Source organism: Cydia fagiglandana, chromosome 7 (genome assembly GCF_963556715.1).
Source record: "Cydia fagiglandana chromosome 7, ilCydFagi1.1, whole genome shotgun sequence".
Taxonomy (NCBI): domain Eukaryota; kingdom Metazoa; phylum Arthropoda; class Insecta; order Lepidoptera; family Tortricidae; genus Cydia; species Cydia fagiglandana.
The window spans coordinates 69,525-88,961 of record NC_085938.1 but is presented as its reverse complement, the minus strand read 5'-3'; the positions used below and the strand labels follow the sequence as shown (position 1 = coordinate 88,961).

The 19,437-nt window shown below is 47.2% G+C and overlaps 1 protein-coding gene across 1 annotated transcript in view; it reads left to right on the top strand.

Annotated features, from left to right (window-relative positions):
* Positions 1 to 967: 967 nt before the first annotated feature.
* Positions 968 to 19,437, top strand: part of LOC134665680 (glycogen debranching enzyme) — a 63,490-nt gene continuing 45,020 nt past the window's right edge. The window contains exons 1-7 of the mRNA XM_063522627.1: positions 968 to 1,163; positions 2,085 to 2,245; positions 2,509 to 2,603; positions 9,034 to 9,220; positions 9,838 to 10,048; positions 11,972 to 12,185; positions 12,259 to 12,389. Coding sequence (XP_063378697.1) covers positions 1,014 to 1,163; positions 2,085 to 2,245; positions 2,509 to 2,603; positions 9,034 to 9,220; positions 9,838 to 10,048; positions 11,972 to 12,185; positions 12,259 to 12,389 — 1,149 coding nt within the window. The 5' untranslated portion in view covers positions 968 to 1,013. The remainder of the gene's footprint in view (positions 1,164 to 2,084; positions 2,246 to 2,508; positions 2,604 to 9,033; positions 9,221 to 9,837; positions 10,049 to 11,971; positions 12,186 to 12,258; positions 12,390 to 19,437) is intronic.

Below are 19,437 nucleotides of genomic sequence, written 5' to 3'. Positions count from 1 at the left end.
TGACATACGGACGGACAGACAGACAGACAGACAGACAGACAGACAGACAGACAGACAGACAGACAGACATGACGAATCTATAAGGGTTCCGTTTTTTTGCCATTTGGCTACGGAACCCTAAAAATATGCTTATGTTTACAATTGCAAGGTCCAACCTTTAATCAATTAGACTGCATAATTTAATTAGGCTCATATTAATAAATTACGCTACGTCTTACGTAGGCGAACAACGCGCGAACGCGGCGCGGCGCGGCGCGGCGAAAGCGGCCGTCGCCGCGCCGCGCCGCGCCGCGCCGCCTGACATTCGCGTGCAAATCGCGCCGCACCGCGTTCGCAACGAGATCGCTTACGTAGGACACTTCTATGGGCATCAAAGGATTGATTTCGCCGCGCCGCGCCGCGCCGCGTTCGCGCGTTTTTCGCCTACGCAAGACGTAGCGTTGGGCTCAATTGGTTGTCAATATCTAAGTTGGGTCTTTAATTCTGAGTCTCTAACAAATGTTAAATCTTTGACATTTTGTCTTTATTGCATTAAATATACATTTATAAAGTAAAACACAAATCAGTGCATAGTAACGGTTATGCGTGGTTGCGTAGGAAAACCTGAAACGGGCACAATAGGGTTTAGAGTGTCTGCTTTGTGCGGCGTCGTTTGCGCATCCCGTGAAACTTGACACGGGCTGTCGACAGAAGAGCAAGGTCTTTGAAACGTGTGGAATACGGGTAACTTAGAGCTTTTGGAGTTCAGGAGGCATGTTAACCCTCACGCAGTAGAAAATGGTAGTAAGAACGTCTACAAATAATACCATCGTCCAAACAGTTAACTGACAATTCGTAAATCTTATTGCAAAGGTATAAGGCTCACCTATGATCAGTGTAGAGTGCTGCCGTTAGCAGATCGCTAGTGCGTTTGTGTTATATGACAAGGGTGGGGTTATGTACGCTTGGGCGCTCGCGAGTCGTGTATAAACTGCGGCGGCGGCCGCGGCGCGCACTCCCGCGGACGACACGACATGCTGCGCCGCGACTCGGCGCGCGAGCGCGAGCTCGAGTACGGCCGCGCGCTCGACAAGCTCGACCACGACAAGCGAGACAAGCCTGACAGGCGCGACAAGGAGATCAGACCGAGAGCGCGCACGCCCGATGGAGCTGTTCTGGCGAGGGTGCGATCTCGCATATCACTTTGTTTTTCACTTCACCTATATGTGCCTAATGCAAGCACTTATCTGTTTCGGTGGTTGTTCTCAGTTCTGTCCTAAATGTTGCGTGATTCTGTTCAAGTACCTCTTCAGATTTTTTTTTTAAATGAATGGAAATAATAATACGAAATATGTCTATATACATTCGGGCTAACCAATTATGGATTTGCCCCCCCCCCACATCTGGGATCTTTCGAGCGTCGGCGTCTGTCGGCGGCGTCGGTCCAGCGCTATGGAAAATGACGTCGCTGCGCAGTTGCGTCGACGTCGGCCATAGAATTGTAGACGCCGACGCTCGAAAGACGCCAGATGTGGGGGGGCCCAAATCAGTGACTGAGCGCACGATCTTTAACAGCTAATAGAGGGCATATACTTACAGCCCTCTGCTACTCTCCGCTGCATCGAGTTTTCAGATAGCCAGGGGGCGCAGAGGTTTTTAAACTAGGGCACTTATAGTATTGGCCCACGGAAAAATGGAAGAGCCGATGGCCTGGTCGGGTTAAAGAGCTTAATGGAGACCCCTGAGTTAGATTGTCACCTGCACAGCACTCTCTAAAATAGTGAACATGGCGTTAGGTTTTCTTTTACTGGACTTTTTCTTAATCAGACGCAAGCGTGTGGGATCACTACTCAGGCGAGTGCGTGGCAGCTAGCAGCAAGGCCTCCTTAAAGTATTGTCGGAGAGCCTTGACTGACCTAAATACTGATAACTAAATACAGGGTCGAAGTGGCCATCGGCAGGGCCAAATAGGATGAGGCCGCGACCAATCGCGGGCCAATTTGTCGTGTTTTGTATATTTTCTGTACCCGCTATCTTAGATATTAAGTCAAAATTGCTACTAACATATGGATCGTTGACCTGCAATATTGTTTTTACGTGTTCAGAGGCAGATGGCGATCGAGCGCGGCGCGGCGGCGGAGGTGGCGCCCACGCCGCACCCGCCCTCCCCGCGCGCCGCCAGCCCCGCGCGCGACGAGCGCCCCGCGCCGCCCAAGCGGCTGCTCACCCTCGCGCACGGGGAGCACCATGACTCCACCATCTACCGGTTAGTAATACTTTGGTGGCCTTCGAGTATTGCTCGGGAAGGCCCTTCACCGATGCGATGCATGGGACCGTACGGCAGATTAATTCTATTGGTGGTCTAAATTGGTGGCTCTTGTCACAAAGCTTCAGAGCAGAGATAATTGAATGAAGGATCTGCATCGTGCCAGATACTAATGATGTGCCCGCAAAAGTACGTAGCACTACATGACGACAGACAGTTATGTTTATGTCCCTATCCGATAATGATAAGAGTTTCCGTTTCAGGTTTGAGAAGGGGACCGTCATCCGGTTCTGCCCGGGGCCCAGTCTGCTCGGCCGCAAGGTGTTCCTCTACACCAACTACATCATCACCGACAGCCGTGAGTTAATTCTGCAGCATTCAATTTTGTTCAAAGATTTTAAAGCTTCATTTCATTGCTATACTGACTTCTATCGTTGAATGCAATCACGCGCAGATGCAGTTGAACTTGCCTGCAGAAGCGAGGTGACAAGACCAAGACGCCGCCCAAAACGAAGATGGGTAGACTAGTAGTTCGCCCCGAACTGTGAACTCGCGGTTCGCCAAAAAGATCAATTGAATGCAGTGCTATTACTTAGTCCGAGATGGGCATTTCGTAATTGATTCCTGATTCCACGATTACTTGTAATTACTTTGTAATCTGATTACCGATTCCCAGACAGAGATGGGCATTAATCGATTAACTTTTTAATCGACTAATCAATCGATTAAAAAAGTTAATCGTCAAAATTAATCGGCGATTAATTTAATCGCGATTAATTTAGTCGACCTAACATACGATTGAAATTGAATTAATCTTAATATTAATCGATTAAATTTCTCGATTAACTCTCGATTGAAAGTAGACAGGTGGTCATTTTTGTATGTAACTAAAATCAAAACTTCTTGTGTACACATTAAAAACCATTCCAGTGTTATAAATGTGCTTCAATATAATATAAGATGGTTACATTGGTTACTATAATAATGCGGATAACTTAGCGCGGCATCTCTATAGTTCGTTTTTTAGCATTAGAAAGAACTTGCAAGAAGGTAAGCGATCTTGACATGTCTTTTAATTGAAAAACGCTTTTTAAAAATCAGTAACTATTACTTACGAAAGCAGAAGAATATAGATGATCGTATTAGATTCATAATTGTTTCATATTTGCCGGAACTTATTTTTAAAATGTGTTTTTTAATTAAAAGACACATCAAGATTGTTTACCTAATTTCTAATGCTAAAAAAAAACGAACTATAGGTAAGGGTTTAGGGCTTGTAGCGCAGGTATAAAAATTAGAAAGAGAACGACGTATGTGTATGAAAGAGCAAACACATTACTTACCTCTTATCAGTTGTTTTCTATAAGGTTTCAACTTGTCAATGCAGTAATTACTTACTACTTACATCGAACGCTACACTTACACTCCAAACCTTTTGCGACACGGATTTAAATTTTGTGAAAATGAGTGCCATCAGACGAAATGTCGAAAACCTTGGAAAAACCCGGAAGTTGATGATTTTTAGTACGTGATTTTGGGCACATTTTTCGGGGTTTGTAATAATTTTATATTTCAAGAATTTATCATAGGAATATCACAAATAGTATACCTTTCTGATGGCAGTAAGATTTTTCCTATATCTCTTACTAGTATGTAATTATATATTTACATAAAATATGATTTAGCCTATGCAACTTCCAACACTGATTTCGCAGTAAAAATCGATGCTATATTTTTTTTACCATTTTTCCTAGAATCAGGAAACAATTATGTGATACATATATTAATTTCCGGCAAAAAGACAAAATCATGCATTTAAGTTGAGAAACTAATAACACGTGGCATATAATACAGTGACATAAAATACTAAGCATACGTACTCTTTGTCGGTTTGTTTTATTGTTTACACAGGACTACAAATTGCAAAATAGATAACAATCCGTTTATCCATAATTTGCCATTGTTATACGACCTTAAGAACTGTCAACATAACCCGAGATAAGAACAACCTTTAACAAAAAAAATTGCCTACAGAGCTTAAAATGCCATTATTATATCTTCGTCAGCCAGTCTATATAATTCGCACAATAGTAAGTACCTTTCGAGAGCTAATGCACGAGTTTGTTTAAAAAAATGATAATTTTGCTTTAGGTATGCCTATAGCGATTTCAGTATTTTATTGATAACAAAATGGGACGAACTCTAAAACATCCCTTTTCAAACAAAAACAAAATTCGAAGACGGTCGAAATTAATAGTCTCCAAGTGAACATACATAAAAATTCGTCTGTTACTTATATTATTTATAAATGTTTCAGACGAATTAGGCACCTCGTTCTTTTTTTAAAGTCGGTTAAAAAGACCATATTTATTGCTAAAATTAATCGAGAGAAAATTAATCGAACTAATTAATCGATTAAAAAAATTAATCGCCGGTAATTAGTCGACGATTAATTTAATCGTGACAATATTAGTCGGAGCTTTTCGACTAAAATTAATTAATCGTCACTTTTAATCGTTGCTCGCGATTAAGTCGGTTAATTTTAATCGTTAATCGTCAGTCGATTACATTTTGCCCAACTCTGTTCCCAGATTACTTTGTAATGTAACAATACCGAATTACTAAGTACAATTCCATTTGAGGAATCAGGAATCAATTTTCGAATACTACAATTACTAGTAATTGGAATCAATGTAGATTCCTCATTACGGGAATATATTACTTGACTCCTTTCAGATTACATTTCGTACTACTATCAAAAGTACAATTCTATAGTAGATATAGATGTTGTTGACTTACTAGGATGCATCTACCTATACCTTATTTGAAACAGGTGTGTAGATTTCGAAAATGATGATCATGACCAATAAAACGACATCCATGACGATTTTTATGACATACTACAAAGCCGCCATTTTCGATTCCAAAATGATCATCATTTTCGAAATCAGGGCCGCCTAAAACCTATAAAGTGACATCCATGACGACTTTTATGACATAGTGCATGGCCGCCATCTTGGATTCCAAAATAGTCATCATTTTCGAAATCTGCGCCCCCTAAAACCTATAAAACGATATCCATGACGACTTTTATGACATAGTGTATGGCCGCCATCTTGGATTCCAAAATAATCATCATTTTCGAAATCTGAGCCCCACAAAACCTATAAAACGACATCCTTATAACATTGTGCATGGCCACCAGTTTGGAATCCAAAATGGTCATAATTTTTGAAATCTGTGCCCCCTAAAATCTATAAAACGACACCCAAGACGACTTTTATGACAGTGCATGGCCGCCATTTTGCAATCCAAAATGGTCATCATTTTCGATATCTGCGCCCCCGAAAACCTATAAAACGACATCCATGACGACTTTTATGACATAGTGCATGGCCGCCAATTTGCAATTCAAAATGGTCATCATTTTCGAAATCTGCGCCCCCCAAAACCTATAAAACGACATCCATGACGACTTTTATGACATAGTGCATGGCCGCCATTTTGGAATCCAAAATGGTCATCATTTTCGAAATCTGCGCCCCCCAAAACCCAAAAAACGACATCCATGACGATTTTTATGACATTGTGCATGACCGCCATTTTGCAATCCAAAATGGTCATAATTTTCGAAATCTGCGCCCTCCAAAACCTATAAAACGACATCCATGACGACTTTTATGACATAATGCATGGCCGCCATCTTGGATTCCAAAATAGTCATCATTTTTGAAATCTGCGCCCCCTAAAACCTATAAAACGATATCCATGACGACTTTTATGACATAGTGCATGGCCGCCATCTTGGATTCCAAAATAATCATCATTTTCGAAATCTGAGCCCCCCAAAACCTATAAAACGACATCCTTATGACATTGTGCATGGCATGGCCGCCAGTTTGGAATCCAAAATGGTTATAATTTTTGAAATCTGTGCCCCCTAAAACCTATAAAACGACACCCAAGACGACTTTTATGACAGTGCATGGCCGCCATTTTGCAATCCAAAATGGTCATCATTTTCGAAATCTGCGCCCCCCAAAACCTATAAAACGATATCCATGACGACTTTTATGACATAGTGCATGGCCGCCATCTTGGATTCCAAAATAATCATCATTTTCAAAATCTGAGCCCCCTAAAACCTATAAAACGACATCCTTATAACATTGTGCATGGCCACCAGTTTGCAATCCAAAATGGTCATCATTTTCGAAATCTGCGCCCCCCAAAACCTATAAAACGACATCCATGACGACTTTTATGACATAGTGCATGACCGCCATTTTGCAATCCAAAATGGTCATAATTTTCGAAATCTGCGCCCTCCAAAACCTATAAAACGACATCCATGACGACTTTTATAACAAAGTGCATGACCGCCATCTTGGAATCCAAAATGGTCAACATTATCGAAATCTACGCCCCCCAAAACCTATAAAACGACATCCATGACGACTTTTATGACATAGTGCATGGCCGCCATTTTGGAATCCGAAATGATCATCATTTTCGAAATCTGTGGCCCCTAAAACCTATTAAACGACACCCATGACGACTTTTATGACATAGTGCATGGCCGCCATTTTGGATTCCAAAATGGTCATCATTTTCGAAATCGGGGCCCCCTTAAACCTATAAAACGACATCCATGACGACTTTTATGACATAGTGCATGGCCGCCATGTTGGATTCCAAAATGGTCATCATTTTCGAAATCTGCGCCCCCTTAAACCTATAAAATGACATATTTGATGACTTTTGTAACATAGTGCATGGCCGCCATTTTGGAATCCAAAATGGTCATCATTATCTAAATCTGCGCCCCCCAAAACCTATGAAACGACATCCATGAAGACTTTTATGACATAATGCATGACCGCCATCTTAGAATCCAAAATGGTCATCATTATCGAAATCGGTGCCCCCTAAAACCTATAAAACGTCATCCATGACGACTTTTATGACATAGTGCATGTCCGCCATGTTGGATTTCAAAATAATCATCATTTTCGAAATCTGCGCCCCCCAAAACCTAAAAAACGACATCCATGACGATTTTTATGACATAGTGCATGGCCGCCATCTTCATCTATATTTTGTTGCACACACAAGGTAAACCTTGGCCGCAGACGTAAACCTTTGACAGTTGCCAACCCCATTCCGAACGTCTTTGGCCTTGTGGCCAGGCTAAAGTCGACAATGGATTGAAAACGCGTGCGAATATAGTTGTCAAATCAATTTGTCAGTAAATAAGACCAAAAAAACTATACTCGTCCTTTTCTTTCGGGTGCTAGTACTGGTGTAAGACAAAGATAGTATGATTCTCTCTGTCTGTGTTTGAAACGGGACAGTCCTTTGACAAACTATAATTGTAAGCTCTGTGGAGCCTTTAACTGAGTCACCATAGAGATTAAAATAAACTGTATCTGTGGTAAGCCGTAATATTTCTTGTACCTATGGAGTGTAGAACCTCTACCTTCCATAGTTTCTTGCCTAATGTCAAATACCTATACTATGTTTATTTTTATCTTGCTAATTATTTCAAAATGGTAAATTTAAAGACGATATTATAAAAGTGCAAGCCGAGCGCTTTCATTTGATACCAAACTCGACCATACTTTCTTACAAAAAAGATGACCAGAAATGCATGACCCCTCACAATAGCTTTTTAGCATTTTAAGCTCTTCTAGCTTAATAACCTCTTGATAAAGCCTGCTCATAAATTTAATGACTAAAATTTACTGCCCTCAACTACACGTTTACCCAATTTCATTTAAATTAGGACAAATTTACGTAAGTTCTTGAGTATCAAACTATCTTCTGACAGTTCAGCTTAAAAACATCGAAATGCCGGGACGTGCCGCTAGCCGGCCGCGTGTCCGAAGTCGAATGTAAGAACTTCGCTTCGCTTCGCTCGCTCGTTCGATGATATAGCGAAGATAGCTACACATGGACTCGACAAGCAAAAGACGGAGACCATTGGAAGGGCTTGGAGGAGGCCTTTGTCCAAAAATGGGTACCTCACCTCTCATCAAACATCAAACATCAACATTTATTCAGCAAATAGGCCACAAGGGCACTTTTACACGTCAACATTGAATTTACATAAAAGCAAAAATAATAATATCAACAATTTTATAAAATAAAACTAACAATTCAATCTAACATATTACAATTACTAAGAGATGTATATGGTCTCTTAATGTCGAATTACATACAAAATACAGATAAAAAAACACACACAAAAAAAATCTATAATATTTAGAGGTGTAAATGTCTCTAGGTGTCAGAACTATAAGATTATATAGTTTATCAAGTTATCCTTAGAGATGTATAGGTCTCCAAGAGTCAATATCCTGTATAATTAATACATTCATTAAAAGAAAAGAAACATACGAGAACAGAATGAGGCGTCTCACTGTAATTAATTAATAAAAGTTACTAAGTATAATAGGTCGTGTTAGCTTAACAGACCAGTCTTCACAAACAGCACCCGTTCACGAGTATGATATGACGCGTATCTCTAATAATATGATGTGTAAAACCACCCAAAATTTGTAATATTTGTGAGAATAAAAGGCTTAAATGAATAATAAATAAATAAAATAAATATGGAATTACGGGAACATGCAAACTTAATTCAGACCCTCGTCAACGTTTTCACTAATGTTTTCCGACAGTTTTCAGATCCCAATACCACGTCCGACAACATTAAACGTTGGTGATATAGTTAATGATGAGATGAGGTTTTCCGGATCTGAACTGTTTCTTTTGTTTGTGTGCAGAGGATGAAAAGGCGGAAGTGTCGGAGTTCGTCCGTAACCAGTACTACGCGCTGGAGTGGCGGCGCGAGGACGAGCAGGGCGCGGAGGAGCTCGGCACGGGCGCGCTCGTCACGGACACCGACATGTACGCGGAGCTGAGGCTCACCAGAGCTGGCGCCTTCCATTACTACTTCGTCTACGACAGCGCGTGAGTTACTTCAACTAACTTACTTCGTATTCCTCATGTAGTATCTTTCCAAGTCCCCGTGACTTGCACTAGTCACATTTAACAGACTGATTAACGGCAAACAGCAGAGAAGTGTGAAATTTCGCATACAAATAAATTTAGCGAATGCTTTAACGGCTACAGACAGTTCGGTGCAACCGACGCGACCCTTAGTTAGCTAACCAAGAAAAAAAATAGCTCTCGGTTTTTGAACCAGTCCTTTTTATAAATCGAAATAGTATTTGCTTTATCAATAATTAGACATTTATATCTATGAAATGATGTTCGCATCCATATTTAGTTGAGCGTGTGTGGCGCAAGCAGCCTTAGGGGCATTCCACGAGACTGTCGCTTACATAACGCTTTTGCCTTGTATGGCAGCTACCTCAATAAAATATGTGAATCTCGAGAATATAATGTCAATTTGTTAGCAAAGTCATGAAATATTATCTGACCCAATATCGCTTACTCAGCATGTCCAGAAGTATTAGAAGAATTGCGTTACGTAAGCGACAGTCTCGTGGAATGTCCCCTTAAAGTTTGGTATGCCCCGTGTCCTCCCGGGTCGGACGGTGAGGCTAAACACAGTGATGTCGCAGGGAGTCGTCGATCGGGCCGACGGGGTCGGGCTGGCTGCAGTGCGCGCCGGCGGTGCGCGTGGGGCCGGGCGGGCGCGACGCGCTCGCCGTGGAGGCGCTCGCGAGCCAGACCGTGCTGGCCAAGTGTCTGGGGCCGCTGGCGCGCTGGGAGGACACGCTGCGGGTGGCCAAGGAGAGCGGCTACAACATGATACACTTCACCCCCATACAGGTCCGTTACCGGCCTATTTAGATACATTTGTACAGTCACCAGCAATAATATGTTACACAACGAAGGCCGCAAAAATTTCTGACACGATCTTATTTGTAGAGCCATAAGTGCGTGTCACATATTTTTGCGGCGTTCGAAGAGTAACATATTATTGCAGGTGACTGTACAAATCTTTGATGCAGTTTAACGATTTTTATATTGAGCACCATAAACCTACTTCGATTCGATACGTTTATTTCAGACACGACTGTCCGTAACCACCATCACCATTGACCCTCAGGCTACAAGTATAAAACGATTGACAGAAAGCTCACTCAATAACTTGCTGAATTGAATTCAATTTTGTGGAGTTCCTTCTAAAGGTATCCAAAGGTTGACAAACATCTTTTGTTAAGCGAGCGATCGCAAAACGTCAAGTTTCAAATTGGATAAAGGTGCTGTGGTATATCTGTTCTCTCCTGTTAAGACCGTATTTGTCAACCGATTCTGTGTGAACTGATTCTATAATTTCATTTCATTGGTTTTTAGATCATTTTTAAAATTAGATTCGCGAGGTCTATAATTCACGGAGCCACTTATTTCACTCAACGCATTCTATGTTACGCATACGCATACGCAGACACAAAATAAATATTTTTGTCATCAGAGACAAGATTCTTCACTTTCTATACAGGGTGATCAATCCAAATGGGTCAGTATGGAGAAGTCAGAAACTATGAGAGATAGCAAAATCTGTTCTTAGGAACCATGGCTTCGATTTTAGATTTAATAATAATGGCATTCAATTTTTTTTTAATATATCATACATAACCGGGATTCGAACATGGTCAATATTCTTGTTGTTTGTTTGTATGGCAACTTTTAAACGATGCGTGATAGGTGGGGGGTGCTCGACCAAATATCATAGAGGGCCCCGAGACAAAACAAAGTACATTAAAAAAAATCAAAATGGCCGACTTTTTTTTAAATTTTTTCAAGTTGGTCCGAGCGCGCTGAGATTCGGCATGCGGCGAGCCTGGGGGCCCAAGATTACAATGTCAAAAAAATATTTTTGGAAAAATTCAAAATGGCGGCGGACACGGGCAAAGTAAAATTTTCAAGTAGGTTAAGCGAGGCCGAAGGGAGGCCGAAGGCCGACCCCGGTGGAAGGCCGAATAATGCCCTGAGCCTCCACCCCTACTCCCAAAACGCGAGGCCGAAGGCCGAACTCCGTGAATTCGGTGCTTCCAAGCGTTCTACCAAGTCAACTGTATTGATGACCGAAGCCGGCAGGCCGAATGCCCCACGGCGAAGCGTCACACGAGAGGGGAAGTTGGAGTTTAAACACGACCCAACACTTTTCCTATTGGGAGTCGCTTTTTGGGCGTCGGGGTGGAGGCTTCGGGCCTTCGGCCCTCCACCGGGGTCGGCCTTCGGCCTCCCGGCCTGAAGCTCGCCCTTCAGGCTCGCTTAACCTACTTGGAAATTTGTCTGTGCCCGTGTCCGCCGCCATTTTGGATTTTTCCAAAAATATTTTTTTGACATTGTAATCTTGGGCCTTCAGGCTCGCCGCATGCCAATTCTCAGCGCGCTCGGACCAACTTGAAAAAATAAAAAAAAGTCGGCTATTTTGACTTTTTTATGTACTTTGTTTTGTCTCGGGGCCCTCTATGATATTTGGTCGAGCACCCCCCACTTATTACGCATCGTTTAAAAGTTTCCATACAAACAAACAACAAGAATATTGACCATGTTCGAATCCCGGTTATGTATGATAGATTAAAAAAAATTTAATACCATTATTATTAAATCTAAAATCGGAGCCATGGTTCCTAAGAACAGATTTCGCTATCTCTTATAGTTTCTGACTTCTCCATACTGACCCATTTAGATTGATCACCCTGTATAGGAATCTGTAGTAAAAATTGTTTCCAATGTATCCAGGAGCTGGGCGCCTCGAACTCGAGCTACAGCCTCGCGGACCAGCTGAAGCTGAACCCCGCGTTCGGCGCCGACGCCTCCTTCGCCGACGTCGAGAATCTCCTCACCAAACTGCGCGTCGAATGGCGCGTGGCCTCCATGTGCGACGTGGTGCTCAACCACACCGCCAACGAGACGCCGTGGCTGGCGCTCCATCCCGAGGCCACCTACAACTGCGGTGAGTGTCCGGCCGGGACGGGATCCTGAATGAACTCTAGTATTATTTATGAACGAAATGTTGATGTGTGCAGCGAACGTGCCCCGGCTGCGCGCCGCCGCGCTGCTGGACGCGGCGCTGGCGCGCGCGACGCGCGACGCGGCGCGCGGAGACCTGCTGCCGCGCGGCGTCCCGCCCCGGGTCAACCAGCACGACCAGCTGGAGGTGAGGCTCCCTCGATGTTGATGTGTGCAGCGAACGTGCCCCGGCTGCGCGCCGCCGCGCTGCTGGACGCGGCGCTGGCGCGCGCGACGCGCGACGCGGCGCGCGGCGACCTGCTGCCGCGCGGCGTCCCGCCCCGGGTCAACCAGCACGACCAGCTGGAGGTGAGGCTCCCTCGATGTTGATGTGTGCAGCGAACGTGCCCCGGCTGCGCGCCGCCGCGCTGCTGGACGCGGCGCTGGCGCGCGCGACGCGCGACGCGGCGCGCGGCGACCTGCTGCCGCGCGGCGTCCCGCCCCGGGTCAACCAGCACGACCAGCTGGAGGTGAGGCTCCCTCGATGTTGATGTGTGCAGCGAACGTGCCCCGGCTGCGCGCCGCCGCGCTGCTGGACGCGGCGCTGGCGCGCGCGACGCGCGACGCGGCGCGCGGCGACCTGCTGCCGCGCGGCGTCCCGCCCCGGGTCAACCAGCACGACCAGCTGGAGGTGAGGCTCCCTCGATGTTGATGTGTGCAGCGAACGTGCCCCGGCTGCGCGCCGCCGCGCTGCTGGACGCGGCGCTGGCGCGCGCGACGCGCGACGCGGCGCGCGGCGACCTGCTGCCGCGCGGCGTCCCGCCCCGGGTCAACCAGCACGACCAGCTGGAGGTGAGGCTCCCTCGATGACTGGACTCGTCGTCGACCGTGTACGCCAGTTCCGTTTCGATAATGCCAGTATAGTATTTTATACAATCGTGATATAGTAGAGAGTTTTTCAGTCGAGTACGAGATTGAAAAGCTTACTTATATCGCTATTGTATACAATACTTTTTCTACGAGCCAACAAAAATAATAAAGATAAAGATAAAAGATAAAGATAAAAAATAGTTTATTCAAGTAGGCATATTACATATATATAGTCCTCCTCATCGTTTTCGATGACGGCGACCCCAGATAAACATCATGGACGCTGTCTAGCGTGAGCCCTTATGCGACTGGCCAGGCCGAACTTGGTCTTAAACACTCTATTGCACGTGTGACAATACAGTTGGCCAGCTTCGTTGAGCGTGTACACGTAGGAGGGCTTAGGTCTCTCTTTCCGTAATTGGCGTTTGGTGTCTAAGCTTTTGAGACGGTTATCCTCAAACATTTTGACACCGTTATGGATGGTAGAACGCCAAGATGACCTTCTTCCAGCAAACTCCTCCCAATGCTCAGGGTCGATGGCGCAAGCGCTCAGATGCCGTTTGAGCACGTCCTTGTAGCGCAGGTGCTGACCACCGTGCTTCCGCTTACCCACTGCCAACTCAGAGTAGAGGACAGCTTTAGGCAAGCGGTGATCATCCATTCGAAAGGACGTGCCCACACCATCTGAGCTGCCGCTGCATTAGTATGGCCTCCATGCCATACATTTCGGAACGACGCAGGACCTCGGAGTTGGGAACATGGTCCTGCCACTTAATCCTGAGTATAGACCGCAAACACCTCAGGTGGTAAGTGTCTAGTTTCTTTATGTCTGTTTTGTAGAGGCACCATGTCTCTGAAGAGACAGAGACAGAGAGGCATATTACAATGCGCTTATGAACGTCAAATAAATTTACCGGCTCCAACCGTACACCTCTGCCCCGAGAAGATTTAAATCCCCCCTCAATTGGAGGAGGGTATCCCAATATGGGACCGGCAACAAACTCGGCGGGACACATCTTTTCAAAACATTATTACATCTTATAATTAACATGCATTACGAGTAATTAATACAATTTAAATTACTATAGAATTCATGCAATTATACTCAGTGAGTACATAACTTTATAGAATTTGATATAAAAAATAAAAATATATGCACATGAAATCACAAATACGTAGCTCTTTCAGAAAACAAATCAAATCTTACAAAAGGAAAAGAAAATAAAATCAATAAAAGAAATGAGAATACATATTATATGAATCTAACTGATTGTTATGAGATGCTTTCATACAATTTGATGTGCTTTCTTACCTGAGCTGAGTCACCTTTAACTCTACACATAATATAAAAATTTTACCTTCCAATAAAATTATTATTATGTTTCCTATCCACATCGGATATCTTCATTGAGAGAGTAACGCGATCGTTGACCAATGATGCCGCTAGCGTCTATGTAGTCGCTCCGCCCCACGCCGTGACGTAGTTCCGCTTCCACTTCCTGCGAACCGTTGCTCGCTTCCCGCCACTCGCCACCGCCATGTCATTGTTGAGGAGAAGTACCGTCGGCATAAAAGTAGCCTAGTAGCCTGCCAGGAAGGCATTACTCAGATATCCGATGTGGATAGGAAACATAATAATAATTTTATTGGAAGGTAAAATTTTTATATTATGTGTTCCGTACTCCACATCGGATATCTTCATTGAGACCTGTTTATTATCTCCTGGTGGCGAGTTAGCGGGCGCGCAAGCGATAGGGCTACACCTACTGTCATAGAACTCAGAGAACGAATAAATATGTATACACCATATTGCAACCCATGAAATCACAGTGACTCGTTATAATGTGAATTACAGGAAATTGAGAATTGAAATTGTAATCTCAGGTTCGAAACTGGTTTAAGAGAATTCTCATTCGAAATCGCATCCGATCCGCAGAATCTCGGCGAGTCATGTTCCCAATTAACATAAGCGAAAATATCGCTAAGTGAATAGCTTTCCAGCCAATTTAGTTATTAAGTACATCGTGGATCAAAAGCAATCGTAGGCGAGGCCGGCTTGGATGAGACTGTGGCGGAAAGAAATAAGCGAAGTGTCCCCTAACATTTTGTGTAATTCTCGCAAGGTGACGTACCCAGACTACCTACTTATACTGGGTCTATACTTTATTCCGGAGCTTCTAAGAGTCCAGTCGGTAAGACACGTTATCTGGTTTAGAGCCGAATTTCGGACACAAAATAATAGCGTTAAAGTTATCTATGTAATTGCCCGGGCTACAGTGTAGTAGAGTAAGGTCATTGACCCTGCTGCCTGATGCTAACAGCAAAAGTGCGGCAGCTATTCTATCGTACTTCTTCTAACGTACCTAACGTTGTAGGGCTATTTATTAGGGCAAGTAGATGTCTCGCGTCCCAAGCTGGTGCTTTGGGAGGCGTTGGTCTCGCTATTAATGGCGTTGGAAGAAGGCATAGTGTCCGATAGTGGTTCATACACAGCACTTGTGAGAGGCTTATGAACGAGTATCGTTCTGAAAGCTAACATGGATAATAGAAATAGACGTCTGAGATAGCTCGCTACTTCACTGGATAGAGGTACCTGGCAGTTGATCTTATTTTTGATGCACCATAAAGACCGTTTCTACATTGTGGCCGTACATGCAGCCTAAACAAGGGGACGATCTAGGGGCTCCCGTTACTGTTTTCTATACAAACACAGTACCGGAATCGGGAATATCCGGTTCTTCCATATTAGTGAGACAGTGACAGTTGCGTTTCGTTCGCTACGTAGCGTTAGACCTTGGCATGTTATATGCATGCGCCAGTCACGCCAGTAGCGGACGTCACTCCTGATCCCGCCAGCTCGGTGTTGGAGCGTCCTATCTGACAGGAGCTACGCCTCATTCTTAAGGTCGTTGACTCGTAAGGGAGGGCGGTCTGACGTTGTGTTCACTAGGACCGCCAGTAAATTGCAAGCTTACCACAGCTGCTTTAAGACTCCTTATCACGCCGTCGCAGTACACAGACTAGGCTGGGAGGTGGAGACATCCATGCCAAGTCTCACAGGCAGCTGTCAAAGGTCGTGGTAGCAGTTCAATGAGTCTGTTAAGAAATACCGTGGCACAGTGCGAGGGCTCTCGAAAGCGGAGGCCGGCCAACAAGGCGCCTGTCAGGTGAAGACAGTCTCGGCGGCTGCTGGGCGCAGCTGCCACTCGGGCGCGCAGTGACTTCTTGATAAACCGTTGCCCTCGGGGGTTGTACCGACCTGGCAAGTAGCAAGCAACCAGCGCGACCTGTAGACGATCTGCTGGCATCAGCAGTTTTTGCGACAGCCGTAGTAACGGAAGGGATGTAGTGTCGCCGTCGTTTTATGTATACTGTACCGGTGCGGTTGTATGTTTACACTTCTGTCGTCAGCGCTGCAGATGCGGCCCGTTAACGGTTACTCTTCGCTGAAAGGGCCTTACCTCGTACATTGTCTACCAATATTGGAGATTGTAACGGACTGCTTGCATAAGATGAGGAAGAAAGTGGTGCGAGGCTTTCGGCAGCTCCGTGTTGCTGGGGACTGCGAAGGCTTCACCTTCCTCCATGAACTAAAGTTTGCGAATTTGAGACTGAACAGAAGGCATTGAGTCTCATTTCTGCGAGAAACTCTGCAGCAAGGCAGGCCTGTATGTCGCGAAAAAGAAAACTTTCAATCGGTGTGTTGTGCCGCGTGTCCCACGTGATGTCTAGGAGCGTGATGGTCTAATTCGCTTTATCCGAAGAGACACCCTATATCGAGTTAGTATAGGGCATCGAGTTAGTAGCATGCTTTTAAGGAAATCGAACTGATGAAATCAAGTCTAAAATCGATTTTGGCGCTTTGCGTAACAAAACTGTTTCGATAAAGTCGAATACAGACAGATGGAAACTGCTGGAGTCCTCCTGGCCCCTTTCTCTTAGCACCGGAAACTCAAGCTTGTTCAGGCGCAGCGGGTTTATTTGTCCCATTTTGTTTATTATGGCTTTTCGCACGAGTTCGTCTTTGTAAGACGGAACTTAAGCTGGAGAGCGCGAGCAAGCAGAGATAATTATGTGAAGTCTGCAGACCTTTTCGATGCCTTTCACCTCGGTTTCGAGCGGTCGCACAGGGCCTTGTCGCTAGCTGTTCTCTGGTTGGACCACTCCATAGCCTCGAGAAGTCGTAGGAGCTTCGAAGCGACACAGCGAAGTCGATCAGCACCTTTATGAAGCCCGGGAACACGACGTATTTTCCTCTGAGTATCGACATATCTTACCGCTTTCAACTCCGGGCAGTCGAGCCGCGCTAGGACGGGGCTCTTTACGACCTTGTCTGCCGTCGCCGGAGGATTCTTTAACCGAAACCAAGAGCTTAGCGGTCTGTTCGTGCTGTACCATACCATACCTATACCTGCACCATAGCTATAGGCGCCTGCGTAGTGCGTACCTCAATGGAACCATGTGGACAGGACAAAACTGATACTGTGGCGCCCAGCGAGCAAGGGACGACATCGTCGTAGTTGCAGCATCGGTGGGCAGCATCGGCGTGATTGTGGCAACCGCCGCCGCTCGGGAGGCGCCGGTGCGTGAAGCTAGGGGCGCCATCATGGCGGCCGGCTCGGGGGGGGGGGGGGTAGGGGCACCGGTGCCTGAGGCCGGGGGGTTCATGGCGGCCGCCACTGGTTCGGGAAGCGCTGGTGCGTGAGGCGAGGACCCATAGTGGCGGCCCGCTCTAGAGGCGTTGTCGCGTGAGGCGGGCGGCTCCATCGTGGCGGCCGCCGCCACCGGCTCGGGAGGCCCCGGTGCGTGCGGCGAGAGGCGCCATCGTGGCGGCCAGCTCGGGAGGCACCGGTGCATGAGGCGGTCGCCGTCTGGCTGGCTGGTCTGGGAGGCACTGCTGTGAGGCGAGAGGCGCCATCGTGGCGGCCAGCTCGAGAGGCGCCAGTGCGCAGGTGGTGGTGCCATCGTGGCGGGCGGCATCATCGTGGCGGGCAGCGCCATTGTGGCAGCCGCCGCCACCGCGTCGATGCGTAATGCGAGAGGCGCCATCGTGGCGGCCAGCTCGGGGGGCAGGCGGTGTCATCGAGCGGGCGGCGCCATCATGGCGGCCACCGTCGCCAGGCTCAGGTGCGAGAGGCGCCGTCGTGGCGGCCAGCTCGACAGGCGCCGGTGCGCGTGACGGACGTTACCGGCACGGGAGGCGCCGATGGCTAGGCTCGTAGTTGCACGCATCATCACGGCGACGCTGTTGCCCTCGGCGGTGCCATCGTGGTGGCCACACCGGCGCGTAGGTCACCAGCGACGTCATGACGGCCGGCAACCAACGCGGCGATCGTCGCTGTACTCGTAGCATTTCCACTGCTTACACGTAACTTACCTTCCTTCCGCTCGAGCAGTCGGGACGCAGAAGCGGTCCGCCTTCACCTTGGCGCGATCCACCCGCGATGCGCCCGCAGCTGCAGGAGCGGGCGTGTGACGTCTCGCAGAGCCACGCGGATCTCTCGGAGTCCCGCTGGACTGGAAGCGTCCGCACCGCAACTGCAGCAATAGGAGCGGGCGTAGCAACAGGAGCGGGCGTGTGACGTCTCTCGGAGTCCCGCGGACTGGAGGCGTCCGCACCGCGACTGCAGCAACAGGAGCGGGCGTGTGACGCCTCTCGGAGTCCCGCGGACTGGAGGCGTCCGCACCGCGACAGGCGTCCGCACCGCGACTGCAGCAACAGGAGCGGGCGTGTGACGTCTCTCGGAGTCCCGCGGACTGGAGGCGTCCGCACCGCGACTGCAGCAACAGGAGCGGGCTCTCTCCCGCGGACTGGAGGCGTCCGCACCGCGACTGCAGCAACAGGAGCGGGCGTGTGACGTCTCTCGGAGTCCCGCGGACTGGAGGCGTCCGCACCGCGACTGCAGCAACAGGAGCGGGCGAGTGACGTCTCTCGGAGTCCCGCGGACTGGAGGCGTCCGCACCGCGACTACAGCAACAGGAGCGGGCGTGTGACGTCTCTCGGAGTCCCGCGTACTGGAGGCGTCCGCACCGCGACTGCAGCAACAGGAGCGGGCGTGTGACGTCTCTCCGAGTCCTGCGGACTGGAGGCGTCCACCGTGGCCCGCAGCGTCGCGGTGTCTCGGAGTCACCTAGGACGACAGCAGAAGACGCGGCGCGCGCGGGCGGGGGCGGGCGCCGGGCCCGCGCCCCCGCGCCGGGGGACGGGGCGCCCCGGGCGCGCCGCAACTAACAACACGAGGTACTCCCAGGCTACTGCCTGAGAACCCTCCGCGAGTGACGAAGTAACTTCTGAACGCCAATAAAATTAGAATATCTTAAACTGGCTCACCGGATGGTTCGAGACAATCCAAACCTCCTTATCGGCGAAGCGCGGCGCCCGAAAG